We start from the raw sequence: 26,411 nt of genomic DNA on the forward strand, positions 1-26,411 counted from the left end.
GCAGTCTGTGATCTCTCGAAGGTCTGCCAGGAGTGTGCAAAGCTGTCATCAAAGCAAAAGGTGGCTACTTTGAAGAATATCTAAAATATAAAACATATTCTGGTTTGTTTAACACTTTTTTGTTTACTACATAATTCCATGTGTTCTTTCATAGTATTAATCTACAATGTAGAAAATAATAAAAATAAAGAAAAACCATTGAATGAGAACGTGTGTCCAAACTTTTGACTGGTACTGTGTGTGTGTGTATATATATATATATGTAAAAAAAAATATAAAAGCTGTCTTTGAAAAAAAGCTCACCATGATAATATTTATCTGGAAGATGTACCACTGTTAGTGTAAGTGTGCTCACACGCAAGGTATTCAGAACTGTCCCGTTAAATATCAATCAAACCGATCCCTTGAATATCAAACACCTCAAAGACAATTAATTTAATCAACAATTTTTTTAATACAAAATGTAAAAATCCCATGTGTCCTTAACAGACAGTCTGACTGACAGAAAGAAGAACACAGAGACATTCCAAAGCCTGTACAACCAAACCTGTCAGGTAGGTGTGTCGTATGAAGAGAGAGAGACAGAGAGAAATTATATATCTAACAACATAACAGGTCTATGGAAACCGTAGTTCACTTGAGTAACTTTCTGCTGAAGTGTGATTTCACATTGATAAATTGTCTGAAAACAATGAAATACAAAACTCAAAACCTAATGGTGCTTTGTGTTTGTGAGTATGTCTTATTGTTCCATACATCCTTCTTTCCCTCCCGGGGCAGTGATGTGGTCGTTTACTTTGGGCCGAAGAAGTCCACCACCCCGCTACCCTTCAGACCATCGAAAAAGAAGAAGTTCCTGTGAGGCGTGTCTCTCTGGGAAAGAGCCTGTTGACACACACACACACACACACACAGCCGTCAATCCATGACCGCACGAGGCCCACGTAAACATGAAATTGAATAACTCAAATATCATATTCTTCTTATTTGTATTATGCATCCTTGTTTCATCAAAACTGGGACTGAATATACACTGAAATATGCTGGGACTGAATATACACTGAAAATGTATGCACTCACTGCAATGTAACTCGCTTTGGATATATATATATATATATAAGTAAGAAAGTAAGTATATAGTATATTATATATATGTATATAAGTAAGTATATAGTAAGGAAAGAATCCAGGATAAAACTTCCATGATGTTTGTGAAAATGGCTAACTGGTGTCGCACCTTAACCACCTCCTGTCCCAGGACCCCTCCCACCACGGCACACACAGGCGCCATCTCAGAGAAGCAGTAACTGTGGATGAAACACATTCAACAACACACCGTTAACCAGCATCGGTCACACGCACCTTCCGCTGCTGGATCCTGCTGTTTCAGTCGTTTCAAAGAAACACAAGTCGTGATTTGCGCCTCGGAATCACTTGTGTGACGACTGAAGCAGAGCAGAACCCAGCAGCGGATGATGGACTATTCTCCAGTCAGAGTGTGTCACAGCGTGATTGCGGGCCGTCCCTGAGCTCACTTTGAGTGGTGTGTGAGTTGGTCACCTGACAAAGTCGTGGGGCAGCAGGTCGGTGCTCACGCCCAGTGCCTCCAACACGTCATCTCTGATCTGCCTGAGGAGCTGAGAGTCTGCCGCAAAGCTCTCTGGGTAGGGGTCGCGACCTTTGTCTGTACGGAACTTCAGCAGTACTGTGGTGGGAACAGAGAGGGAGCGAGGGAGGGGGGTAAGGAAGAGAGAGGGGGAGAGAGAGGAGGAAAGAGATGAGATGGACAGAGAGAGTGAGAGAGAAGGGGAGGGTGTATTTCAGTGATTGAGAAGTGTTGGAATTGAAAGAGCCCACACAGAGGAAGCTGTAGTTTCATGTGTGTGTGTGCGTGTGTGTAACAGCTCAGTTTTCCAGAAGATACAGAATGGTGTCATGGAGAACTTGAGCCTGCTGGAGAGAAACTGGCTCAATTCACTCACGCAAACAGACAAGACGTGATTTCACATTTAACTCTGATCTCATCCTTTTCTGGAAACAAGTGTGTGAAGTGAGATATCAGATTCTAATCTGAAGTGTGTTTTTACCACACTATTGAGTGTTGCGCCCTTTAGTGCTAGATCCTAACCTGACATCTGTGGACTGCACATCATCTGGATTGGAGAGTTAGAATCTGGCCCATAGAAATGAATGGATATTCCTTTCTGCTAGTGTGGTACTACTCTATACCCATCCTATGTCAGAATGTGGGCAGATAGAGAGAGACAGTGTCTCTCAACCCCCCCGAGACACACTGTCTCTCTCTGTCTGTCCATGAACCACATCAGAGCACAATCCGCCCACTGCTCTTTCCACTAGCTTGATGTGTCACACACACACACACACACACACACACACACACACACACACACACACAAACTGACGCACAGACAGAGAAAAACACACACACACAATGGAAGAGTGTCCTATGCAACTTGTTCCAACCTGTCACATAATGATTAAATCTAAAAACACACACCTCTACCTAAAAGGATGCCAGTGGTGGTGTCGAGGTCCCATATTGCCCTGAGACGGGTGCTGTAACAGAGGAAGCACCACTTCCTCTCCAGCACCTCACTGACAACACTCAGTCTAATAATAGACACCCAAATACGGTTTCAACAGCCAAAAAAAACTCAATAATGGTTTCCCCTATTCACACTATAATATCAACAATAAGGAAATACTGTAGGTGTAGGTAGGCAGCCCATTGTGTGTGTGTGTGTGTGTGTGTTATTTCATGGGTGGTGGCTAGCGAGCCGTTTTTCGGTTTCTAATGTCACTGCACATGACTAGCCATGGATAGACCTGTGATGGAAACTGGGCAGAGTTCAGAGGGTGAAGGAGGCGAACAACAACCCCAGTAGAGACCATCACAACAACAGCCCCAGGTACCCTGCTGCAAAAACAACACAGCCAAGCCCAGGGATTTAGGGTCTGTCAGGACACTTAAGTCAATTTAACAAGTTTAATTAAATGGTAATAAATTAGGTTCGGAAGTTCGGAACAGCATTAAATCCAAAGCTGGGGCGGCGGGTGGGACGACCAACAAATGAAACTCGCATAGCCAGCGGCAAAAACAGTTTAACCTTGGTGGAGTGTTGCATAACTTGTCCCATGAACATGTGATGTGTTTTGCTTTCTTTCATAGGTGGATACAGCTGTCTGTCACCTGACGGCTAGCTGTCCTTCTCCTTAAAGTGCCCTGACTGAACCTACACAAACTTACATTTTCGAATGAACAAGAGAATATGGAGTCGGGGCGCCCAGTGGCGTAGCACACTAAGGCGCATACCATATCATTGCAAGGTCCCTGGTTCGATTCCGGCCATCAACATATCCTGCATGTCATCCCTCCTCTCTCTCACCCATCTTTCCTGTCAATCTCTACTGTCTCTATCCCAATAAAGCAGAAATGCCCTAAAAATATATTTAAATTCTTAAAAAAAAAAAAAAGAGAGAATATGGAGTCTACGTGAAACTGCAATTTCGGTGGCCAATATCATCTGTGGCTGCAGAGGCACACGTACACGGAGCATCCACCCCCATCTCAACACAAATGAAGGGAAAACAAGAGACGGCCATTGTTGATTTCTGACCCTATCCGTTGACAGACAGACTGGATACTTGTAGCCTAGATAATTGTGGGATTGGGAGAGGTACCATGGAGCAGGAAGTAGTCCACGGGGGTGCGCTTCAGGCTGATCTTGGCCTTCTCGCTCGTCCAATCCACTTCAAGAGCCTCCTTCAAAGAACAGAAGCTGGCCGTCTGTTAAAAAAAGGGATGGGGAGGGAGAGAGAGAGAGAGAGAGAGAGAGAGAGAGAGAGAGAGAGAAAGAGAAAGAGAGATCATTATCAGATGGGTTGGAGATAACATTCATAACTTGAGTTTTTGGTCAAACTTGACATGAAGGTAAGTTCCCTGTCCCTAGACATCAAGTATAACTATATGTCAAATGTTAACAGTTCTCCTTGGTCAGGTCATGTCGACAGAAAAAACTCCTGGACGCGGTTCAGAACATTTCTAAAAACACTCAGATGAGATGTATCCTACAGCACCTTTTTGAGCATGGTGGTCTCATTGGGGTCCACCTTTGGTTTCTTGGCCTCGGGACCATCGCTGGACTCCTCTTTAGGCTTGTTGACTTTGGGTTTCTCCCTGAAATCAACATGAGGGTTAGCATCAAAGATGCACCTCAGACAAGTTGGATCAAATACGCCCCCAACACACACACAAACACAGACAGACAGATATATAAACACACACACACAGACACACACACTTACTCCACATAATGGTGCTCCTGGCCAAGGTCAGAGAACATGTATCCATGGTAACCGAAAACATCACCACAGAAAACCTTGATGTTGTGCTTGGCGCAGAGTTGGTCCACTCGAACCATCAAGTCCCTGGAGCAGCCCGTCAGACACACCTGAGAGGAACACACACACACACACACACACACACACACACACACACACACACACACACACACACACACACACACACACACACACACACACACACACACACACACACACAGTAAGAAGTTAAAATGTCACTTGTTTAGTGTGTTTACTCAAGAGCTTTAAACAGTCTTTCAGGGACGCCGTAACAAATACTTGATGAACAATCAAGTCTGATATGAGCCGAGACAGATGTGACACGCACACACCATCATCAATCCCTGACACTCTCCAACATAGACTTCCCAAGTCAACAAACCACATACGTTGCTTAGCAGCAGTGCTGGCTAGCTAGCATGGGCCGATGTTCTAATGGACAAGGTGGAGGAGAAGATATTTGACTGATGTCCTAATGAACAAGGTGGTGGGGAGGAAAATATTTGACTGATGTTCTAATGATCAACTGACCACTGGGTTGGGTCTGTCTTATCGTCCCCACCAAAGCCAGCGTACCCACCCTTAGCAGGAGATAAGGCCAGCTGACTGCCTGTTGTTGACTCTCTGACTAGGGGGGGCTAGACCAGCACACGGTGGTCCTCACACACAAAGTACCACAACACATGTTGGGAGGTGGGGTCCACCGTGTTATATCAGTGTTTCTCCAGACTGTGGCTTGTTCACTTGTTATCGCATGGTTTGTGTTGTTTTTGAAGCGGAATTTGACCCTGTAATCCAGTGGATTTGTTGTTTTCATTTGTTTTAAATCGACCTCTGAGTCAAGATATCTCGCTTTGAATGCCCTCATCAGTCCTGATGTTCCAAACTGCCCATTTGATAAAATTCCTACAACTCCCAAGATTCCCCTCTCCCTCCCACGCGAGGTGCCTCTGTTGAACAGCGCTTGAGCTAGTGCGTGCTGCTCTCTGGGAATAAACTGGCGTAGTAGTTTGGCGACCGTTCCAAAATGAAAGACTGTTACAGGATTCAGGATCTGTTCACTGGAGACGATAACAAACACAAAAGGAAGTCTAGGGTGGCGTTTGTTTGAGCTACCATGCTGCACGACAGACAGAACAACAAGCCCTTGTCTGCAACACACGCTGAGTCATTAGAGAGGGCTGGCAGCAGGAGCTGGTTACTGCCTGGGGGCAAAGGTCTCTAACATCCTGGCAGCCTACGGTGTCTCTCTGTCTGACCATACTGTCTGCCTACTGTCTGTCTACTGTCTGTCAGACCATACTGTCTGTCTGTCGACAGAGCGTCCGTTCCTCTGAAGGAGGAGTCAGGTGCAGCTCTGTCGCCCCCTGCCGGTGGCCTCTGACGTGGGCTGTGAGAGGAGGACCACTGAGGTGCTGCTGGACCTGGTCTGTGCAGCCATGGAGTGAAATGAATGAGGGAGTGAAGAAATGGAGGTGAAAAAACTGGGATATTCTACAGCTTGTGTGTACAATGGAACCACCAATGGAGAAGGTGTAGGAATGGATGGGGGCAGGGGTCAACAAGCATGAAAACAAACATTTGAGCAAGTGAAAGAGGTAATGAGCGAATTAATGTGTAAGCGAGTTAGTGAGAGGTGGAGTGATAACGGCTGTATAACTGTGTCCACCATGACTGTACATCTCTCAAACAGAAAATAGCATCAGTGACAAAGCTACAGTTCTATATAGAGGTACCAGTCCCTCAGTCCAGACATCCAGATCAAGGAAACATTTGTATCTTTCAAGCATTCCAACAAATTACAACCAGTTTCCCTGTGGCATACATCAGTGGAAACAGATAAAAGGTGTCTAGCAGACAGTCTACAGCACAGCCCCCCCCCCCCAGATGAACACCCACTAGCACTCCCCGAGGGAGGATTCCAGACAGACTAGGAAGTTATTCCTTTGGTGTTTTGAGCATCCGACAGCAGCGTTTTCAGCGTTTCACACTACATTATTGATGACAGCTTGTTTTGCCCTCGACTACGCTTGCTAGCTATGCTGAGACAGACAATTAATGAAATGCATTATGTCCAAGCCTTTTATACCCCTCAGAATGTATCTTTTGCACCTTTCCCCCCCCCCTCACAATTTAACCCAATTTTCCATTATTTCCTATAGAATACATATTTATAAATACATTTCTGTTTATAGTACACTTATATAATCAACACATTTTTGAAGATGAAATGAATCTTGAATGATAAATGTCAAATGACTAATGGATATGATGCATCCTCCAAATAAATCATTATGGTTTTCTTATTGAGCATTTCTATTACATGATGTACTACCAGACAAATAGTGGACAATATCAGAACACCTGTACATGTAGCCACTATGAATCATAAAAATGATGATACAATGGCACCACCTAGTGGACATTTAGCCTAGCAGAGAAAAACATGAGAACGGTCATCTTGACATCAGTCATAACTAAATGAAACTAAAAACTCATTACATTCTTGACCACCTGACCTGTCACTCCATTAACGTGTAATCAATGTAATCAGTGACATAAAACCTCTAATGTTCTAAATAGACTTGGCGTGCAAATTAATTCAAAACTATCTTTGCAATTCTATAGGTAGCAATGCTATTGTACCGATGGCAAGATTTTCCACAAAATTCACTCAAATGTACATTCAAAAACACCATCTTCTCATGAACACAACACAAAATAAAGTGTCAATACATTGTGTGTCTTCCTGGTTTGGTGTTTTGGGGTCTGTTGTTTGGAGAAGGTTGCTATGCCAACCACTTGGTGCTGCAGTGTGGAACTACCAGAGAAAAATACAACTCAAGAGCTCCTCTAGGCCCTAGTCATCACTTTTTGGGAGACACTTTTTAGGGTTAACCTTAACCCTGAATAAACAGGTGTCAGACTCCTCAACTCACAGCATCAAACTGAAGGAAGTAGTCGTCTGGTTTGGACTCGGCCTTGTCTGTGTCTGCCGTCACCTCCACCATGGGGTTGAGGTACTGGGCCCGCTCCAGAGAGGCCTGGGCTCGGTTCTGACCCTTAGCGCTCACTGGGATCAGGAACTGGGCTCGACACGACTCCTCCGTCACCTGAGAGGCAAAAGGAAAGGAGAGGAAAGGGGAGAGGAGGTTAGCTAGAGGGTTCATGTCTATATTGAGGATATTATCTAAGGACATGAGAAATTCTTCACCACCTGACCTATCACATGATCAACATGTAAACAAAGCTTATCCTCAGGGCGGCAACAGGTTCACACTTTTAACTTTAAATGTGCTTATATGATAAGTTTCACAAAACACAGAGAACTCTTCAACTCCCTACCTTGTGCTGCCTAGCAGTGCTGTTTTTTGTAGTTCATTTTATGTGATAAACTATATTTCACTGCTAGCATTCCACTCTAATCTCAATCGGTAGATTGAGGGTGGCTTGGATCATGAAAGGCATTCATCCCGCTGATGGCTACTTATGGTTTTATTGATTTTTTTTTAAACTCCATCATACAACCTCTGAAGTAACCCGCAATGGGTAGGGGCTACGCTGGGGGTTGCATGGGGGTGGGGGTGGGGGGGTGGTGTATTTGTGCAGATCTAGTTGTGTACCTTTTCGTGGTCTAGAAGGGTCAGTCCCTTCACTCCAGCCAAAATGAGGTTCTTAGCCACTTCAGCCCCCAAACCCTTGAGACCCACCAAGAGCACACGAGAACCTCGCAATCTGGAACATAAGACACATGCAGATTCAGCTTTATTTCACACTTAATCCAGATGAATACAATCATGTGAATATGAATAGACGTATAACTGCAGGAGACAACAATTGCTAGCTACCTCTTTTGTGCATCCAAACCCCATAGTCGGATCTGCCGGTCATATTGAGCAGCCTCTTCCTCGCTAATGATGGTGTCCTCCTTCTCAATCATGTCTAGCATCTCAAACTCGTTTATCTTTATAGTATGCGTATTACACAGATGTTAATTTATTGAGAGGGGTTATTATTGATATTTTGAAATTCGGTGAGAGTCCCGCTGAGACAAATTCGGGAGGACGATGAATGATGACGTAGGTGCATTCTTCTCTTCTTCTTCAGTGAGGTTGGCAAGCAAATGCAACGGTGTATTTATATCGCCACCAACTGGACGGGCGTGAAAACTAAAACCTTGTATAATACAGTACAGGGATTCAAAATTTGCGTTCAAGAGTTGTGTTATAAGGGATTGAGATACTCTGTGTCTTCTGTGTCCACCTGGCCCATGGACTACGCTTAGGTGAAAAAAGTGAACTATCCCTTTAATTGAAACTGTTTGCAACTTTTTATTACTTATTATTTAATTGTTGATTGTCGCTGACTGCTGTTGTTGAGCGTGGAGCAAGATCCAAAAGATCCAAAAGCATTTCACTCAATTGTCAATTACAACTGTATGCATACATCTGCACCTAGGTGACAACCTACCAACTAACCCCTACACCCCCCCCCCCCCCCCCCCCCCCGGACAATTGTACTACTCTTACCATTCCTATAAACTGTACATACTGTATCTTCACTTATACACACTGCTCTTATACTATATACTACTGCTCTTCTGTACATATCTGTCTATACTGTTCATAATGCACATACCCTTATTTTTTTACTAATCTTATAATGCTACTGTTAATACACTGCACATATCTGTACATACTGTACATACTGTTCATACTGCATTCCATATTTATTCTGCTTATAATGTTACTGTTAGTACATATACTGCTTATACTGCACTACTTATATTGCTCATATACTGCTTATACTGCACTACCTGTATATATTGTTCACATTGCACTTTTCTGCTTTTTTTGCACTTCTGGTTATATGCTAACTGCATTTCGTTGTCTCTGTACTTGTACTCTGCACAATGACAATAAAGTTTAATCTAATCTAATCTAATCTACATGTGACGAATACAATTTGATTTGCCAAAAGCTTACAGATAGTCCCGTTTGTATCAGTAGACGACATCAGCAAGGGGGCTGACCAGAGCGTCAGTAGTTGATGTGCCCTGTCTGCATCCAGACTGGCTTGGGTTGAGGTGTGACCCATGTCCTCAAGAATCCAATTCCTGGCTAAACATTCAGCCAGTTCTGGCAATAACCACATAGACAACTGAGTCCTACACCAGCCCAGGGGTCAGGGGTCAGGAAGGGCATCGGTACCGAAGCATCCAGTCCCGGATCAACAGGTTTCGGAAATAGCTTATATTTCTTATATATATATATATATATATATATATATATATATATATATATATATATATATATATATACACACACTATCTGTATATATATATAATAGCTTATAATTATATATAAATTATACCCTCAGGCCACTTACACTGTCCTCCTCCCTCTCTCCCCCTGGTTTAGATTTGAAACCATCAACCAGCAGATCTTTGGGCTATTGGACATGTATTCAGATGATGATCTCAATAAAAAATAATCTTACTGTAGATATATAAATAATACCACGGAAATATTTAGTTATGCTTAGTGTCTGTGTACCAACACAATAAAGCACATTACTTTGTGTGATGATCTGTATTAGAGTGTCGACCAGAAAGTATCGCATGACATAGGATTCCATAATAACTTGTAGACAAATGTGTTGTGGTGGGCTTCCAAATACACTGCATTTGAAACGTGTATTTAGCACTGATATATTGATTTATACATCTAGACCTTGCACTGCAAAACGAAGTATCTTCGGTAATTTCCGTGAAAGGCGTATGACGAACGAATATATTATGTCGTCACTTTCGGAATAGTCCGCCCCCTTCCCTCTGGAGAAGACTGTCAGCCATTTTAAGTGAATGAGTTTCATTTTACAGCGCAACTGTAGGACGGGGAACCTCAGGACACCATTTCGTCCAATTGCTCTAACAATTGTTACTGGGGAGTTGATTACTATGAACTGAAATTCTTCCTAAAAATCAATTAGCCAGTAGATCAAAGTGAAGTGACGCATAAGCCAGTAGAATCCTGTGTCGAGTTATAATTTTTTTGCACCTAAATGTAGCTAGAGGAAATGGCTGTGGAAAGCATGACTGTCCATCCAAACTCCCCAACAACAACCAACCACGAACACAGCCTTCTCACTGACGAAAGGTCGAGTAATTCTACAATCATATTTCTATGAAACTATTTATTTGTCCCGTGCTTTTTAGGCATAGAAAGCCCGGGCTTTGTTTTTCCTTTTTTCTTTCAAAGGGATTAAAGTCGCCTTTTTCTGGGGAACAAGTACAGAGGTAACGAACGCCATCTTGAAACGTTGCTCAGCGCAAAACTGGAAGGTCAAATATAAACCTTGGATCTATTCAGCGTTTGACAATTAATCATCGATCCATATTCATTCAAGAAGTTATTGTCCGAGGAAAAAAGACCCAGCTAAAACTACTTAGCTATCCAGCAAACGTTCATCTCCATCAATGAAAAGAATGAAGAGATACATGTTTTCGATAAAGGAAATTAGATAATTGTCTGACGTGCTTGCTAATTTCCAACCATTAATTAATTGGCATCAATTAATTTCACTATAAAAGGTCCTAAAGTACTGGTGGGACACAATTAACACACGCGTTTGCAAAATTGCACACCAGATTGAAATAGCTAACGACGTCCAGTGGCTATATAGCCGACTAGCCAGTTTGCATACCCGCCTAGCCAAACAATATCTTAGGACAAATTCACAAAATATCCATGTTAGTGAATCAATTACAGATATCGTGAGATCAGAATAATCACTTGATTTAAATTGATTGGCCAAACTGCTAGTTGGACACCGTTCAAATGTATTTCCCTAAGCTTGTTTGGACCCCTGCTAACGACGTGGCGAGCCATCTCAGTTGCTAGCAAAATAGTAGCTAGCTAAAAAGTGAAAATATGCTTGCTCGCCAGACAACACATCAAATAAAGGATGTAGGCTTATTATTAGCTACACACCTTCTCGGCCTTTAAAAGTATGCCGTTTGTGCTTTTGATTCGGGTGATTTATTTGTCACGCAACGTTGCAATCTAGGTAATGCGAAATTGAACGTATCTCCGCAGCTGTAATGGTTGACAGGCCAGCCCGGGTAGCTAGGGACGGGTTGCTAGTTGAGGCGAGCTTGTTGATTAACACCGTACATTGTATCATTGACTTCTAGTTATTATCAACAGACGGCGTGTGTAAGGAAAGTAATTACCAATATGAAATATTATGCAACAAAACGAGTTCATTTCAAATTAACCCTAACCCTAACCCTCTTAATATGTATGTGTATATATATATTTTTTTCTTTCAGTCCACATTGTTGTGAGCCATCTGTTAACTTCAATGTATATTTAATGCATTTAACTTAATATTGTGATCCCACATTATGTTGCATTTCCCTATGTCCCTATGATAGGCCCTCTTTTCCCACCCCAGGACAGACTAGTACTGCCATATTAGGTTTCTATCCCAAAGACCCACCAAATCCTATCACAGAGCTCTGTTGAACGTTTGCAAAGCATTCCAGATGTTAAAAAAGTAAAGTCAAACACAACAGTTCCCTAACTCCCTGGTTGCCATGTCTTTGCCATTTACCCCCTATCTCCAATGTAACCCAATCCCAAGACAAATAAGTGGGGAGTCCACAATTATGTCTCCAAAATTTTGGAAAATAGTTATGCCAGGGTCTTGCACAATGTGAAGAAAGCCTCTCACAGTAAGTACTTCCCATAATTTTGATAATGGCCCATGGTTTCTACTTTTTATTGATCATGTGTGGACTTTTTGACCCAGTTGTTTTTTTTTAATGAAGAAAATATTGAAATGTAGGTTCTAATCCTCTTCTAATGAATGCATGAGTAGTATTGTAAATGTATTGTGAACTTATTCTGTTTAGATGAGTCTTCAACATTAGGTAATTGTTTCAAACTTTTCCACAGTTGACTCATTGAACTGTAGACTCCCTATCCAGTGCATGTGCAAATATATTTCACAACTGTAAAAGTTTGGCTAGCTACCATAATCATCTGAGTGTGATTGACTGAGCCAATCCTTCAAATGATAATGATTTTGGACTGATTATGTACAGTATTTGGATTCTAGTTGAACCATTGGCCTTTCTTCTTTTTGTAGTTCCTTGCCATTGCCATAGAGGTGATTTCTGTAAGACATTTAATTGACAATAGAGAATGCTATCATTTCCACAGCTATCCATTTTTGTTTGTGTTCACCGGCTTTTGCAAGATTATATCTGGTGGCCAATATCCAAAGGGTTAGGGTTTCCATTCTACACATCTGTCAGGAAATAGAACTAGCCTCACCAGATTGTTGTTTTATTCACATCTGTAGTTATTAGCCTACCTGAGCCGTACAATGTGGTTTGTACATGGAAAGGATTTAGCCAGCTATAATGTGTTTCACAGCCACCACATGGCTATGGCACGCCATTCAGCTCTGGGAGCCTAGTTAGCACAGAGAAGAACAGTGCTCCATCTCCATGCTAGTTAGCTTCCCACGGGAAATATTGACCCAAGTCATGGAATTTTCAGAAATGCAAACAAACAGAACTGCTACAATCAGAACTAGAATCCAAATTCGTCATACATGGATAAATGGAATGCTTAGAGGCACTAACATGAGTCCAGTATTAAATTATATATATATATATATATATTGTTTACTTTAAAGCATTTTGATATAGGGTAGTGCATAACGAGAGAAGTTGGTGCAGACCGTAACCCTGGCTATATGTCTTTTTCGAAAGTTTCAAGACAAGGCCAAGTGCCAAAGGCACACCTCTGTGGTATACAGAATATCTGGGATTTGAACCGGCCAGTTCTGTAGTGTTTTGCATGTCCATAGTAAGCTTGTGGGAGGGTCAGGGAGCCAGTAGGCAGAGCTGTGTCAGTAAAGCCTTGTTCCCCTAGCATGGGCCCATACAACCTCCAGCAATGCTAGAGACCTGCGCTCATCAGTAAATACCCCCTTGTGTCTCATGAAGTGCCTGGAGTGTGTGCTTCTGTCATGGCTGGTCTTGATGGGTCTAGCTGTAATGACTTAGACTTGTTGAATTCCTTTTTTATGGTGCAAGTGTCAGTGTAGTCAAGCCATGCTAGTGAGAAGAAGAGGGGAGATGGGAACGGGATCAGTCGGCAGGTTCAGAGTCACTTGTTGACCCCTGGACTGCCTGTTTATCTCCTGCAACCTTATGTGTGTCGACTCCTCCCCTCTGCAGAGACAAGTTCTGTGAAAGAAAAATATTGCTGTACATGTAGACAGATGGGCAGGTCTAGATTCCGTTTCACACGGTGAGACAGGTCACAAGTCAAACTGTTGACAGAAGACAGAGGTGGAACCTTATTGGTTCTTATCCTGTTGTCAGTTACACCTGGTTACACACACCGTTCTGACTGGAGACCCGAACACCCTCAGCCATTGCATAAGCCAATGTTATCTGTACCGGGGTGAGATTCTGCGCATCTGCCTGAGGGTAAAGGTCAGGCTACTAAAATGGAGACACAGACATGTAGCTGTTGAGCCAGACATGCCGCATAAAGGTGAAGCCGACACAGTCACTTTTTGTGAATGGAAATTGTCAGAGTTGGTTAAAAACACGTTGGGCTTCATAAGCACTGTCCCTCGACGCAATGTTGTCTGTCAGCCACTGCTTTGACAGTCCGAACTTGGCGTCTTTTTTGGTGAAATAATGTTAATTTGAGGTAACACCTGTCCTGTTTGGCTGCCCCCTGTTTTAAGCTCCTACTCTCCCTCAGACACAGCCGTTGACACTGCGGACGTTCTACTTCCATTGGTTTGACAGGTTTTTCCTATCTTCGAACAATAAACCGTCTTTGATGTAGGCTTGAAACAGGAAGTCCTCAGTCAGAGTCAGAAGGTTGTTTTTTGCTCTACAGAGGAAGTCAATATGTGAAGGATGTGGTGCGGGCAGGTCGATAGATGACGAAGTTTGTGTCGTTTATTTTTCTGTCCAGTGTTTCACAGTACGCTCAGTAGTAATGTTAGACTAATGGTGTAGAATGTAATCACATAATCCCTTATTCCACCAGCCAGACCAGCTCTGTTTGCCTTGGCCACAAGTTGTTTGCCCAGAATTCAAACCCTGTGTGTATTTGAATAGTCTAGTACTGTGTAAGCGTTTCTAAGTCCTGCCAGCCAGTAGTCTCTGAAAAGAGAGCCTGTTCCACGAGCCTGTTTGGATCCCCAGTGTCAGCTAAAACCACCCGTTCAGCCTAGCGCCCCGCCTAGACTACCAACCATACTGGATTGACAAGGCTCTGAATGGTGATCATATAGATGACTACATCTCACATGCCTAATAGTCGCACTGATGTTGTTCACGAGAAAGGCCTATGTGGGTGTGTGAAACCACAGATAGTCTACGAGTTGTTTTGAAAGCTCAGAGAAAAGTTCTTCATTTTATAGTCATATTTAGATTTGGTCGCAGAGATGCACTTATATTGTAATGCAGTTTGAAATATGACATGCGGCCATTAGGGTTTTTACACTTAGAGCAGATGGATACTTTTTTAATGGTGAGATGTTTTCTAACCCTAACCCCCCCCCCCCCCCCCCCCCCACACACACACACACACTCAACCCCAGTATTGTAGTGACATCACACTCAACTCTACCCTCTTCTGACACAACACAGTAGGTAATCAGGCCCCAAGTTTTTACATAAGAACATAGATCATCAAGAGATTCCTTCGAACTGAAATCTGTCACCACACCACCACCACACCTGTCCCATCCCTGAATTCCCTCAGCCCAACTCCCAGTGTTTCAACACACACATGACAAAAACACACACACACACACAATTGTGTCCACGCTGAATCTGAGCACCCCTCACGCTCAACTGCGATATCAGTGCTTTATCAACCCAGTCACACAAACACAACTTCTTGAGGCCCTAGTTGATGACTTCTCTGCACAGTCAACAAACAGAACTCCAAATCTAAATGTTTCAGCAGAACCTCGGCTACACTGTCAATACAGTGTGCAATCTCCTATGGCTAATGTGTAGTGAATGTTTGACCTCAGCTTCAGACAAGCACACGTGTATCTGACCAGGGTCACAGCCAGGAGAGTAGGTGGCCTGAGGTAACACAGATGAACCTCCATAGTCAAGACACACACAAGGAAACACCATCATTATTGATTGAACCCCAAGAATTTAGAATAAATTCACCTAGAACATGAAGTGATAACCTAGGACGAAAGCATTCATCAACAGAAAGGTGTAAAAACACTCCATGTCCGCCCGCGAGGATGGCAATGACAACCGTGTCTCTATAAAGCAGGAATTCTTAATCCCAGCCGTCCATTGATATGAAATCCTCTGTACTGTTCCTCAAGCAAAAAGCCTTTATCTCCTGTCATCATGTCAGTTGGTGTTGTCTGTTAAAGAGATGTTGCTGACCCAGGAACCCCCCCCCTAGGGACGTTCACACTGGAACGTGAAGCATGACCTACACCCACACCTAACCAGAAACAACTGCATTGTGATGTGTGTGTCTGTATGTGTGTGTCACAGGCGTGAGGATGGCGAACTGGAGGAAGGAGAGCTGGAGGATGACGCAGGTGAGGTGGAGGAGACAGAGGAGCCCAGCGTAGGAGGAGGAGGAGCAGCAGGAGGAGGAGGAGGAGGAGGGGAGGAGGCGGCGGGGGGCGCCCAAGAGAAGCCCCGCCACAGCAAAGAGAGGCATGCCAGCGGCTCTGAGGAGGACAAGGCCCACCGCCGCAAGAGGAAGAGGAGGAAAGAGAGGGAGCGGGAGAAGGAGAAGAGGAGGGCTAAGAAAAGACGCAAATCCAAACACAAAGTAGGCGTCTGTGTGTCTGTGTGCGCTCACTCCACCCTCAAATCTTTAAGATCACATTTTTACTCTCAAGATGTTTGTCACTCAACTCTCTCTTTCTCATTTCTGTGTGTGTGTGTGTGTGTGTGTGTGTGTGTGTGTGTGTGTCACAGCGTCATGCCTCCTCCAGTGATGACCACTCAGACTTCAGCGATGACTCGGACTACAGTCCAAGTGAGAAGAGGAAATACCGAGAGTACAGCCCTCAGTACCCTCCCACCGTGAGTTACACTACATCACACACACCTTCACACCCCTGGCCTAAGTTACCCTGGCAACAACACTACATCACACACACCTTCACACACCTGGCGTAAGTTACCCTGGCAACAACACTACATCACACACACCTTCACACCCCTGGCCTAAGTTACCCTGGCAACAACACTACATCACACACACCTTCACACCCCTGGCCTAAGTTACCCTGGCAACAACACTACATCACACACACACCTGGCCTAAGTTACCCTGGCAACAACACTACATCACACACACTTTCACACACTTGTTGTGAGTTACCCTGGCAACAACACTAACACACACACTTTCAGACACCTGTCAGTCTGGTACTTTGTCATGTGATGGCCTAAGATGATTTGTATCTTTATTCACTCTCTTCATCCCCCCCCCCCCAGTCTCATGGAGCAGGCTACCCCCCTGCCCCCCCCTCTGGCCACGGCGGGGGTCCCATGCCCAAGAAGGGGGGCAGCTACATGAAGATGGACAAGCAGGGCTATGGGGGTTACGACGATTACGAGGAGGAGACCTACGAGGGAGAGGAGGAGGAGGAGATGAACGATGAAGAGTACGACGACTTCACCAAGGAACTGAACCAGTACCGCAAGGCCAAAGAGGGAGGAGGAGGAGGAGGGGGCCGGGGGGGCAGAGGCAGCAAAAATGGGGTCCGAGGTGATTGAATGACCCTTTACCTCGTTGATTTCCAGCTATCCCAGAGGCCCACCTGGGTCATGTAACATGATGTCAAATACTTGAAATGAACTTTTGAACCTTTTTTTCATTTATTATTATTTCTACTTTTTATTGGATCAGGTTAGAACCGTTGAAGGTGTTTGAGGAGATGTCTCTGACCCAGGTCTGCTGTCATTAGTACAACGTGTTGACGCTGTTCCCTCTCTTTCTCGCCAGGAGGAGGTAAAGGTCGTATGAAGAACCAGAGAGGGCGGGGCCGGGGAGGGATGAGAGGCCGCGGAGGAGGGAGAGGAGGGGGCCGTGGGAGAGGAGGGGGAGGAGGTGGAGGTGGTGGTGGGGGAGGAGGAGGTGGAGGAGGTGGTGGTGGTGGGGGAGGAGGAGGAGGAGGAGGTGGACGTGGGGCCAAGATTGGTGGAGAGAACGACGAGGGAGAAACGATGTATGGAGGAGGAGATGATATGGAGGTGCGTTACGTACACACACACTCATCCCCTGGGTCAACCTTTTATACAAATATTGTGTGCCATATATATATACATATCTAGGGCCTCTACCAAGGCCATTTCACTTTATCAATTACAGCTGTATGAGATGACGTGATTTGATTTGACCATACAATGTGAGCAGAGGGGTGTGAGCAATGTAAGCAGAGCCATATGGTTGTTATTGTGTGACTTGGCTTAACAGGTTAATGTGTTGTGCAGTTTCACTACTGCATCTGTGTGTGCTCAGTTTCCTCAATCAAGTCTTCTGTCACCGCCACTAAGAATGACTTAGAATCAAGAGTCAAAGTTCCTGATAAAATATGACTCAAATCTAGTTGATGTTGTTGTGACAGTATGGTGGTGAGGATGACTATGACATCATGGGGGAGGAGGACTACGATGATTACTCCAAAGACATGAACCAGTTCAGGAAGAACAAAGACCGTGGAAGGGGTGAGTTGGCCTTCTAACATCCCTCCTGCTGCCACTACGACCCTCCACACCCCTGGCAGAAGCACCTGTCATACTCCACAGGAGAAGGCAGCGGTGGAAGTAGGCTGGAAACAGAAACGTTGTGTGCCGCTCCAAAATGGACACCGACCTTCTTGAGTTTTACCTGCAGCCCGTTGATGAGGTGTTTCCTCCCTCCCTCTCCTCCCTCCCTCCCTCTTCTCCAACAGGTGGTAAAGGCGGGCGGGGCCGCGGCAGGGGCAAAGGGGGTCGTGGGATGAACCGCGGCCGAGGTCGTAACCGAGGGAGGGGCAGAGGAGGAGGAGGAGACCAGGGCCACGACGACGACAACAACAACGGAGACATGGACATGGGGGTGAGCAGAAAACTACAAACATGACCGCCCACCAAGCGGTAGCACATTCCTCTGTGAAATGGCCCAGTCCGACTCATGCTGTCTCTGTGTGTTGGTTCTGTGTGTTTGTTCTGTGGTTCAGGATGGAGGAGGAGGGCAGAGGAGGAACCAGGATCAGGACAAGCACCAGGACAAGAAGGGAAAGGCCATCTGCAAGTACTACATCGAGGGCCGCTGTACCTGGGTGAGAAGCCGAACACGGAACAAGTAGAAAGAATTCTATTTTTCAGGCACTCTCATTTGAATGTCAAGTCTCCTATATGTGTCATCTTTTCTGTATCCTTAACTCACTAACTATCAAAGAGTTCCAAAACACTCACCACCTAGAGTGCCTATTTACCTAGTAACACTACTTTGATTGGCTACAAAATGACGCATCATAATGTATGCTTTTTTGGTGAACCACTCTAGAACATTGACGATTTGGGCGACTTTATTCACCCTCGACACTTTAAAGTGTTAAATGTGGTTCTCTGAGACTTGGTGGTTGTGTTCCAGGGGGATCACTGTAACTTCAGCCACGACATCGAGCTTCCCAAGAAGAAAGAACTCTGCAAGTTCTACATCACAGGCTTTTGTGCCCGCGCCGAGAACTGCCCCTACATGCACGATATCCTTCACTGCCACTACTTTGTCTTACGTAGGACAACTTACTGGACATTTCACATTCCCTTCAGAGAACGTGCGTTTATGGGTAACATCAGTAAAAGACAGCTGCACACTCTTGCTCTGATGCTATCATTGTTTTTATTTATTTTTGTTTGTGGGCAGAAAAGCTGCCTTATTCAGGGTTTCATCTGTATGGAGAACATAACAGCTAACATGAACAGATAAACAAGAATAAGGTTGTCAATGCCCTCCCGGTAGTACTGGTCAGGTTGTGAGTGTGTGTTATGGTCATGAGTTAGTCTTTGAGAAAATGTATCTTGGAGTCATATCTGTGGAGTCATCTTAACAGGGGGCTAACTTCATCTCCAGCCACTCCAGTGTTTGATAGTATTTCAAGTATTCAAGTACCCCCCCCCCCCAGTGGAGAGAACAGTCCATAGCTCCATCCAGTGTCCCATGACACCTTAACTCCCCTGTACGTGACTTCCCCTGCAAGCTCTTCCACACCACAGGGAGCTGCGTGAACGGCGATGAGTGCATGTTCTCCCATGAGCCACTGACGGGAGACACCCAGGACCTGCTAGACAAGGTGAGGCGTTACCTTAACCCCGAACCACAGCCCCTAACCCTTAACCCCTAACCCCTAACCCTTAACGACCACAGCCCCTATGTTATCTGAGCTCTCTACCTCTGTGTGTCAACATGTTGAGCCCTCCTCACCCATCTGTATCTCTCTGTAGATGCTGGCGGAGGATGCTGAGGCGGGTGCCGAGGATGAGAAGGAGGTGGAGGAGCTGAAGAAGCAGGGGATCAACCCCCTCCCTAAGCCCCCTCCCGGAGTGGGCCTGCTCCCCACGCCGCCCAGACCGGGGCCATCTGACAACGCCACCCCCGGGGGGGACTTTGGCCCCCCCTGTCCCCCGGTCCCCCCCCAGGGCCCCATGCCCCCCAATGGCCCCCCCGGCCCCGGTGGTCCCTGCCCCGGACCACCTCCTCCCTGCCCGGACGGTAACATCTTCCAGGGTCCCCCCAACCCCAACGGCCCCCCGCCTCAGTCCATGGGCCCCCCCCCTTCCTGCGGGGGCAACGTGGGGAAGAAGATCCCCTCCCTGTTTGACCTGAAAGTGCAGCCCACCGGACAGCTGGCCCAGAAACTCAGGTGAGCTTTATAACCATCCACCCTGTTGTGTGGAGCCACCCTATGCATGTCAGGAGTATGACTGACCCCAACCACCCCTCTGTCTACAGGAGTCAGACTCCAGGGTCTACCCCAGGCCAACCAGGAGTCCCCGGCCCCCAGGGAGCCCCCAGTGGGCCTCCGCCACGCTTCCCCGGACCCCCCCCCGGACACATGGGTCCCCACCCCCCCGGCATGATGCCCCCAGACATGGCTATGGGTCCCGGCATGAACCAGGGCCCCCCCTCCATGGGCCCCGGGGGACCTCCTATGATGACAGGCTTCGGTGACGGGCCTCCCATGATGCCCCCCGGCCCCCCTCCGAGCGGTCACTTCTTTGACAACTTCTTCAACCAGCAGCAAGGCATGAGTATGGAGGGAGTGGTGGAGGAAGGTGAGCTGAGATCATGTTTAACTTACTAACTGCCAAAGAATTCTGGGAACCCTCACCACCTAGAGTGCCGAGTGTTTTATGTGGTATTTACCTTGTAACAATACTTTGATTGGCTACAAAAATCATTTATGCGTTATCGGTGAATAAAGTCACCGTTGGCACTCTAGAATGTTGACAATTTGGGCGACTTTATTTCACTCTCGGCACTGAATGAGTTAACTTGAACAATGCGCAGAATCACTGGAAATTGCATGACTCCTGAATATTCCCCCTCATCATTTAAATGTTGATGCTAACTTGTTTGTTTTATGATACCGTGAGCCTCAAGAGTAGGTCATGGGCTCTGGTCTCCTACATTACGGTGATGAAACCCCTCCCTCCCTCCCAGGTGACGACTACCGCAGCTTCGGAGCCATGGACGACAACAAAGGAGGCGACGGGAAATTCGGCGACCAATCGGCCGGCTCCATGATGGGAGGAGGCCCGGACGGTCCGGCCAACGGAGGCTCGGCCAATCAACAGGCTGGGATGGGCGTGCCGGACTTCCTGCCCCCGGCCCAGCGGGTCCTGTTCATGAGGATCCAGCAGAAGCAGCAGGAGGAGGAGGAGAGGGCCCGCAGGCTGGCCGAGGGAGGCCCGGAAAGAGACACAGAAGGTACCGGTCCAGTCACAGCCTTTCACTCACCAACTGCCAAAGAATTCCCCAACACTCACCACCTAGAGTGCCAAGTGTTTTATGTGGTGTTTACCTAGCAACAATACTTTGATTCGGTACAAAATGAAGAATCATCAATTATGCAGGACAGACACTAACAAGAACAGTAGGATACGATGATTACAAATGACAGAGAAAAAACCGCTAACCAATGCTACCACACCCCTCCTTTCCTGAAGAGTGCGCGGGAGTTTTAAACAGAGACGGACGATGGTCTGATTGGTTGATGGAGGCCGCTAGGTGAACCCATTGGTCGAAGGGCAACAGGGGGAGTGACGGACGAAACGATGATTGACAGGGGGATGAACCAATACCTGGGAGAGAGACAGAGGGAAACACAAACAGACAAACGACACCACACGCACACAAATGTGGGGACGTAACATAGGCTCACCTCCTCTTAGTCCAAGACACAGTTCCTTTTGGATTGGTGTTCTGGGTCGTCTTGGGGAGTACCATTCCTTTCCCATTCCAAAGGTTTAATGTTCTGCCCTGCAGAACCAGTGACCCCAGACATCATCTATTTAATTCCCTATAGACAAAACATGTTTTGAGACCCAGGATGTTGGACTATGTCCCTATTGACACACAGACACATACACACTGTACACTGTGTGTGACTGACTTACACCCCACAGGATTATGACAATGGAGCGAATGGCGTGATTGATATGTTTGTATTAGCCTCGAAAATATTGCGCCAAGTCAACGGAAAAAATGTACACATCATGTTCCTGTCTGCTTTTGTTTTGGTTGTGTCCTGGGGCAGGAAATGTCTGTAATGACCCCCTTCACGACCCTGCCTTTGACCCCTCAGCCGTGTAAACATCCTCTGGACCCATACCATATCTTTGACTGAAAAACACTATCTGTAGCTCCCACTAAGTGGCGCTGTTGGTGTGTGCATCTTCAATGTATGTTCATGATGTCGAAGGAACGTTGTGGTGAAATTGGGGCTGTAACATTGTACATGACTGAACACATTAGGTACTGGTGTGTGAGAGGAGTCAAGAGAATCCTCAACGCTGTCACTGACCCTCTCTCTCTGTCGTTCTCTCTTTCTCTCTCTCTTTCTCCCTCTGTCTCTCTCTCTCTCAGGTGACTCAGCCAACTGGTATTCTAGTGATGATGAAGATGGAGGCGGCAGTGTGACGTCCATCTTGAAGACCCTCCGCCAGCAGAGCCAGGGACCCCCCAAGCCCGAGGGACCCTCCCTTAGTGACCCCCGCCTGGCCAAAGGCTCCCCGGCCCACCCACCCCCCCGCCCGGCAGACCCCCGACTGGCCCGTGATCCCCGCCTCTCCCGGACTGCAGACCACCCTGCCCAGGCTTCGGACCCCCCCAACCCCTCCGCCTCCTCCCCCTCCTCCGCGCCCTCCTCTGCGGACCCCCGTCTGGCCCGGCTGGCCGCCTCCTCAGCCTCTCTGCCCCCCCCCAAGCCCGAGGCCCCCCTGGTGTACAAGCCCCCGCCCCTGACGGCCCCTCAGGCCGAGGAGGAGGAGACGGAGAGGGTGCTGAGGGACAAGCCGGTCCCCATCCCCCTGGACCCCCTGATGGGCATGGCCCTACGCGACCCCCGCTCCCAGCTCCAGAGGTTCAGCCACATCAAGATGGACGTGGTCCTCCACACGCCCCCCTACGCCAAGACGGTGACCTGGAACCCCGAAGACCTCCTCCCCCTCCCCCTCCCCAAGCAGGACCTCCTCCCTCTTCCCCCCGGCATCCCCCCCATCGTCTCCGCCCTGGACCCCCGCCTCTCCCGCAGCCAGCAGCAGCTCCACACGACCCTCCCCCCCCCTCCACTGCCCACCCCGCCTCCCTCCTCCTCAGACCCCTCGCCCCCCCCCTCCTCCCTCCCCGACTTTGAGCTGCTCTCTCGCATCCTCAAGACCGTCAACGCCTCCGGCCCCTCTCAGCCCGGCCCCCCCCTCCTGCCGGGCCCTCCGCCTCCCATGGCGTTGTTAGTCCCCCCTCCCACCATGCCCCCGCCCGTCGACAAGCCCGTGGACCCCCGCATGGCCCGCAAAGTCCCCGCCGACCCCCGGCTCCAGCCTCAGAAGTCTGCCCTCAAGCAGCCCTCGGAGCCCCCGCCCGCCCTCCTGCCCACTCCGGCCCCTCTGCCCCCCCCTCCTGTCCTCACTTCCTCCCACACGGTCGCCCCCTACGACCCTCGGCTGCTGTCTGCAGGCGGGGCGGGGCGAGGGGGGGGGTCCGGGGGAACGGCCGGTGGCAGCAGCAGTGTGTTGAGCGGCATCAGCCTGTACGACCCTCGGACTCCTAGTGCTGGGAAGCCTGAGAGCCCTGGCCCCCCCGCCACCAACACTCCCACCCCCACTGCCCCCGAGCCCAAGCCCGCTGAGGCCCCCTCCACGCAGGCCAAGCCCAAGGCCAAGGAGCCCCTGTTTGTTCGGAAGTCAGCCCTGGACCAGCCTGAGCCGGAGAAGAGCGGGGAGCCGGCCACCGACCGCTACAACAGCTACAACCGGCCCAGGCCCAAGCCCGCCCCCTCGCCCATGGCCGGGGGGGCCCCAGGGGGGTCTACGGCCCCTGGCTCCTCCTCCTCTGGGCAGGGCCCCCTCGGGGCGGCAGAGCAGGCCCCGCCAGGCGTCCACAACCTCCCCGTCTCCTCTCTGTTCAGCCTGGTCAAACAGGCCTCCAAGCCCAGTGGCTCTGGGAGCCCCTTCGGAGGGAACAGCCCGGCCCAGCCAGTAGAGGGCCCCACTGAGCAGGACAATGGCTCCCTGAAAGACGTTTTCAAAGGCTTCGACCCCACAGCCTCGCCCTTCTGCCAGTGACCTCTGACCCCGTCCACCTGGCTGGTTGTTTTAGATGTATGAACTCTGACTGAGGCGTTAGGAGAAGGAGTGCACTGAGGAGGAGGCCGGCCTGGTGACAGAGACTAGTGAATGTTGTTGGGGCAGACGTGTCCGTCTCTACGTCTGTCCACCGTTCCACAGTATTTACAGATCAGATTCTATAACAGACTGGGGATGGGGGATGGGGCGGGGGAGGTGTTGGCATCAGGGATGTTGGTTGGGAAGGGGGAGAGGGTGACCTCTGTTTTAAAACAACCAGTTGTGTAGATAAATGTATTCCCTTCACCAGAGTCCCTCCCTGCTTTAAGACAGCACAACTGTACGACAGCAGGTTTGGGCTGTCCTGGGCTGTCCTGTATCACTAATACTCTCCTCTCTCTCTCTCTCTCTCTCTCTCTCCCTCTCCCCCTCTCTCCTGTGCATTTGTTCGTACCTCGCCTCTTTCCGCGCTTTCCCCTCCCTTTATCGACTTTCCATTCATTTTGACCCCACCCTAACCCCTACAATCTTTTTTGTATCACCTCTCTCTCTCTCTCTCTCTCTCTCTGTGTCAGGAGAATTGTAATCAATGGATCTTTTCTCGTCCAATCAGAGGACTGAGGGGAAAAGCAACGATGTGGAGAACATGCACTGCCATGCCTGTAGAGATAAACAGAACAGTTATATGACATATTCTAAGTACAACTTTAATACATCACTTTTTGTTTGCTTGATTTGAAGTCGGTATTATTTGCGGCACTATCTGCCTGTCTCTGTCCTCTGTCGGCTGGCGGTAACAGAACTTTATTTTAATATTTTTATCCCTTCTCTGTCAGCACTGTTATTCAATCTTAGCCTTTTGTTCCTGTGTGTGTGTCTGTATGTGTGTGTGTGTGTGAGGGGTATGGGGGGGGTGAAGACTACGGTCTCCCATCTGCTCACACTGCAATCACAACCCTTCCTTTCTTGCCACTACTCCAGGGACAAAACTGTACAATTTAAAAACCACCAACTGATATGAGTGTCTTGTCTGTCACATGTGAAATATGATCATTCTAATTTATTTTTTTATACTTATAAGATATCAGTCTCCTCCCTTTGTCACTTGACATTTGAATCAAATCATTTTATATTATATACAGAAAGACATTATTTTCCTGCCTGCATTTGAAGTGGGATGCAGCCTATAACAGTGAAAAGAGAGGAGAAAGACACTGACTTTTTTTTTTTCGTTGTCATTTTGGTTTTTATTTGATTTCGTTTAAGATGCAAACAAATCAAATCCACTCTTGCTCACCTTCCATAAAGGCACCAGAAGCCCGGTGTGACCTGACTATACAAACATTTATTTCCTTGTTTATTGTTCTGCCCTTCTTAATAAGGACTGCTTTGTACATTTGAACTGTGTCCCGTTTGAACGAGAGGTAACATTTTGTAATCGTTCACTTGTAGGTGAGGTTGTCAAGTATTTAATAAAGGCGATACGTGATCAACCCGTTAACGCCGGTCTCTGGGTCTTGTTCTTTGGTGGACTTGGCTGCAGCGCGGTGAGGTTCTCTCTATGGATGATTCTGTGGTTGTTGTATTTTTAAAAAAATAAAATAAATGTCAAAGTTGTGAGGAGACTTCTGGAATAGTTGTTCATCTGCTGCCCCTCAGCTCCATTCAGGTGTGTGACAGCTTACTCTGAGTGACGGTGGTAGTTGTGTACGTCAGGACCCACCCCTCCCAGGCCCGTTTCCTGACGGCCATGGTCTTTGTCTTTGAGTCATATCCTGCCTCCCTCCCATCCTGACTCCAGAACTAAGACACGTCGTCCATCACAGACACACGGCATGAATACGTTTCACTGGGTTGATGCATTTTACTGTGCTTCACTTTCAAGCAGAGTTGTGTTTCATATACAGTGCCTTTGGACAGTATTCAGACCCCTTCACCTTTCCCACCTTTTGTTGTGTTATAGACTCAATTTAAAATGAATTGAATTAAAAGAATTTGCCATGAAATCCACAGAATACCCCAAAACGAAAACAAGTTTTTGTTACAATTTAAATACAGAAATACCTCGCGTACATAAGTATTCAGACCCTTTGCTATGACACTTAAAATTAAAATGAGCTAAAATGCAAAAATGTCATCGACAAATCACTCAATA

The 26,411-nt window shown here is 47.2% G+C and overlaps 2 protein-coding genes across 3 annotated transcripts in view; one reads left to right on the top strand and one right to left on the bottom strand.

Moving 5' to 3' along the window:
• The window catches only part of zc3h4 (zinc finger CCCH-type containing 4), a gene marked incomplete at its 5' end in the record, with an annotated part of 128,263 nt that extends 102,382 nt beyond the window's left edge, over positions 1-25,881 (top strand). The window contains 14 exons of the mRNA XM_083680554.1: positions 16,069-16,247; positions 16,397-16,504; positions 16,922-17,195; positions 17,433-17,489; positions 17,595-17,680; positions 18,055-18,154; positions 18,382-18,527; positions 18,649-18,750; positions 19,065-19,206; positions 19,643-19,764; positions 19,916-20,334; positions 20,424-20,746; positions 21,135-21,401; positions 22,560-25,881. Coding sequence (XP_083536680.1) covers positions 16,069-16,247; positions 16,397-16,504; positions 16,922-17,195; positions 17,433-17,489; positions 17,595-17,680; positions 18,055-18,154; positions 18,382-18,527; positions 18,649-18,750; positions 19,065-19,206; positions 19,643-19,764; positions 19,916-20,334; positions 20,424-20,746; positions 21,135-21,401; positions 22,560-24,256 — 4,022 coding nt within the window. The 3' untranslated portion in view covers positions 24,257-25,881. The remainder of the gene's footprint in view (positions 1-16,068; positions 16,248-16,396; positions 16,505-16,921; positions 17,196-17,432; positions 17,490-17,594; positions 17,681-18,054; positions 18,155-18,381; positions 18,528-18,648; positions 18,751-19,064; positions 19,207-19,642; positions 19,765-19,915; positions 20,335-20,423; positions 20,747-21,134; positions 21,402-22,559) is intronic.
• Positions 441-8,459, bottom strand: sae1 (SUMO1 activating enzyme subunit 1). Of its 2 annotated transcripts, none has more exons than XM_083680450.1 (9): positions 8,232-8,459; positions 8,007-8,118; positions 7,323-7,496; positions 4,327-4,472; positions 4,099-4,198; positions 3,703-3,808; positions 1,561-1,705; positions 1,238-1,307; positions 441-885 (listed from the first exon to the last, which is right to left on the bottom strand). In XM_083680450.1, the coding sequence occupies exons 1-9, from the start codon at positions 8,330-8,332 to the stop codon at positions 793-795; spliced, it is 1,047 nt and encodes a 348-aa protein (XP_083536576.1). In that variant the 5' UTR covers positions 8,333-8,459; the 3' UTR covers positions 441-792. The 2 variants fall into 2 exon arrangements, 1 of the variants encoding a protein (XP_083536576.1); XR_014554498.1 differs by having other exon boundaries at positions 834-885; positions 1,536-1,705.
• Positions 25,882-26,411: the final 530 nt, after the last annotated feature.

The sequence above is a fragment of the Argentina silus genome (genome assembly GCF_951799395.1).
Source record: "Argentina silus genome assembly, chromosome: 11".
In the NCBI taxonomy this organism is placed as follows: Eukaryota; Metazoa; Chordata; class Actinopteri; order Argentiniformes; family Argentinidae; genus Argentina; species Argentina silus.

What these genes read in the sequence shown, in the direction of transcription:
- sae1 (XM_083680450.1), bottom strand. Translation starts at nt 8,332, where the DNA reads ATGCTAGACATGATTGAGAAGGAGGACACCATCATTAGCGAGGAAGAG. An exon ending in CAGGAGCACCATTATGTGGA is followed by an intron (nt 4,199 to 4,326) that starts GTAAGTGTGTGT and finishes TGTTGATTTCAG; the next exon opens with GGAGAAACCCAAAGTCAACA. An exon ending in AGACCACCATGCTCAAAAAG is followed by an intron (nt 3,809 to 4,098) that starts GTGCTGTAGGAT and finishes TTTTTTTAACAG; the next exon opens with ACGGCCAGCTTCTGTTCTTT.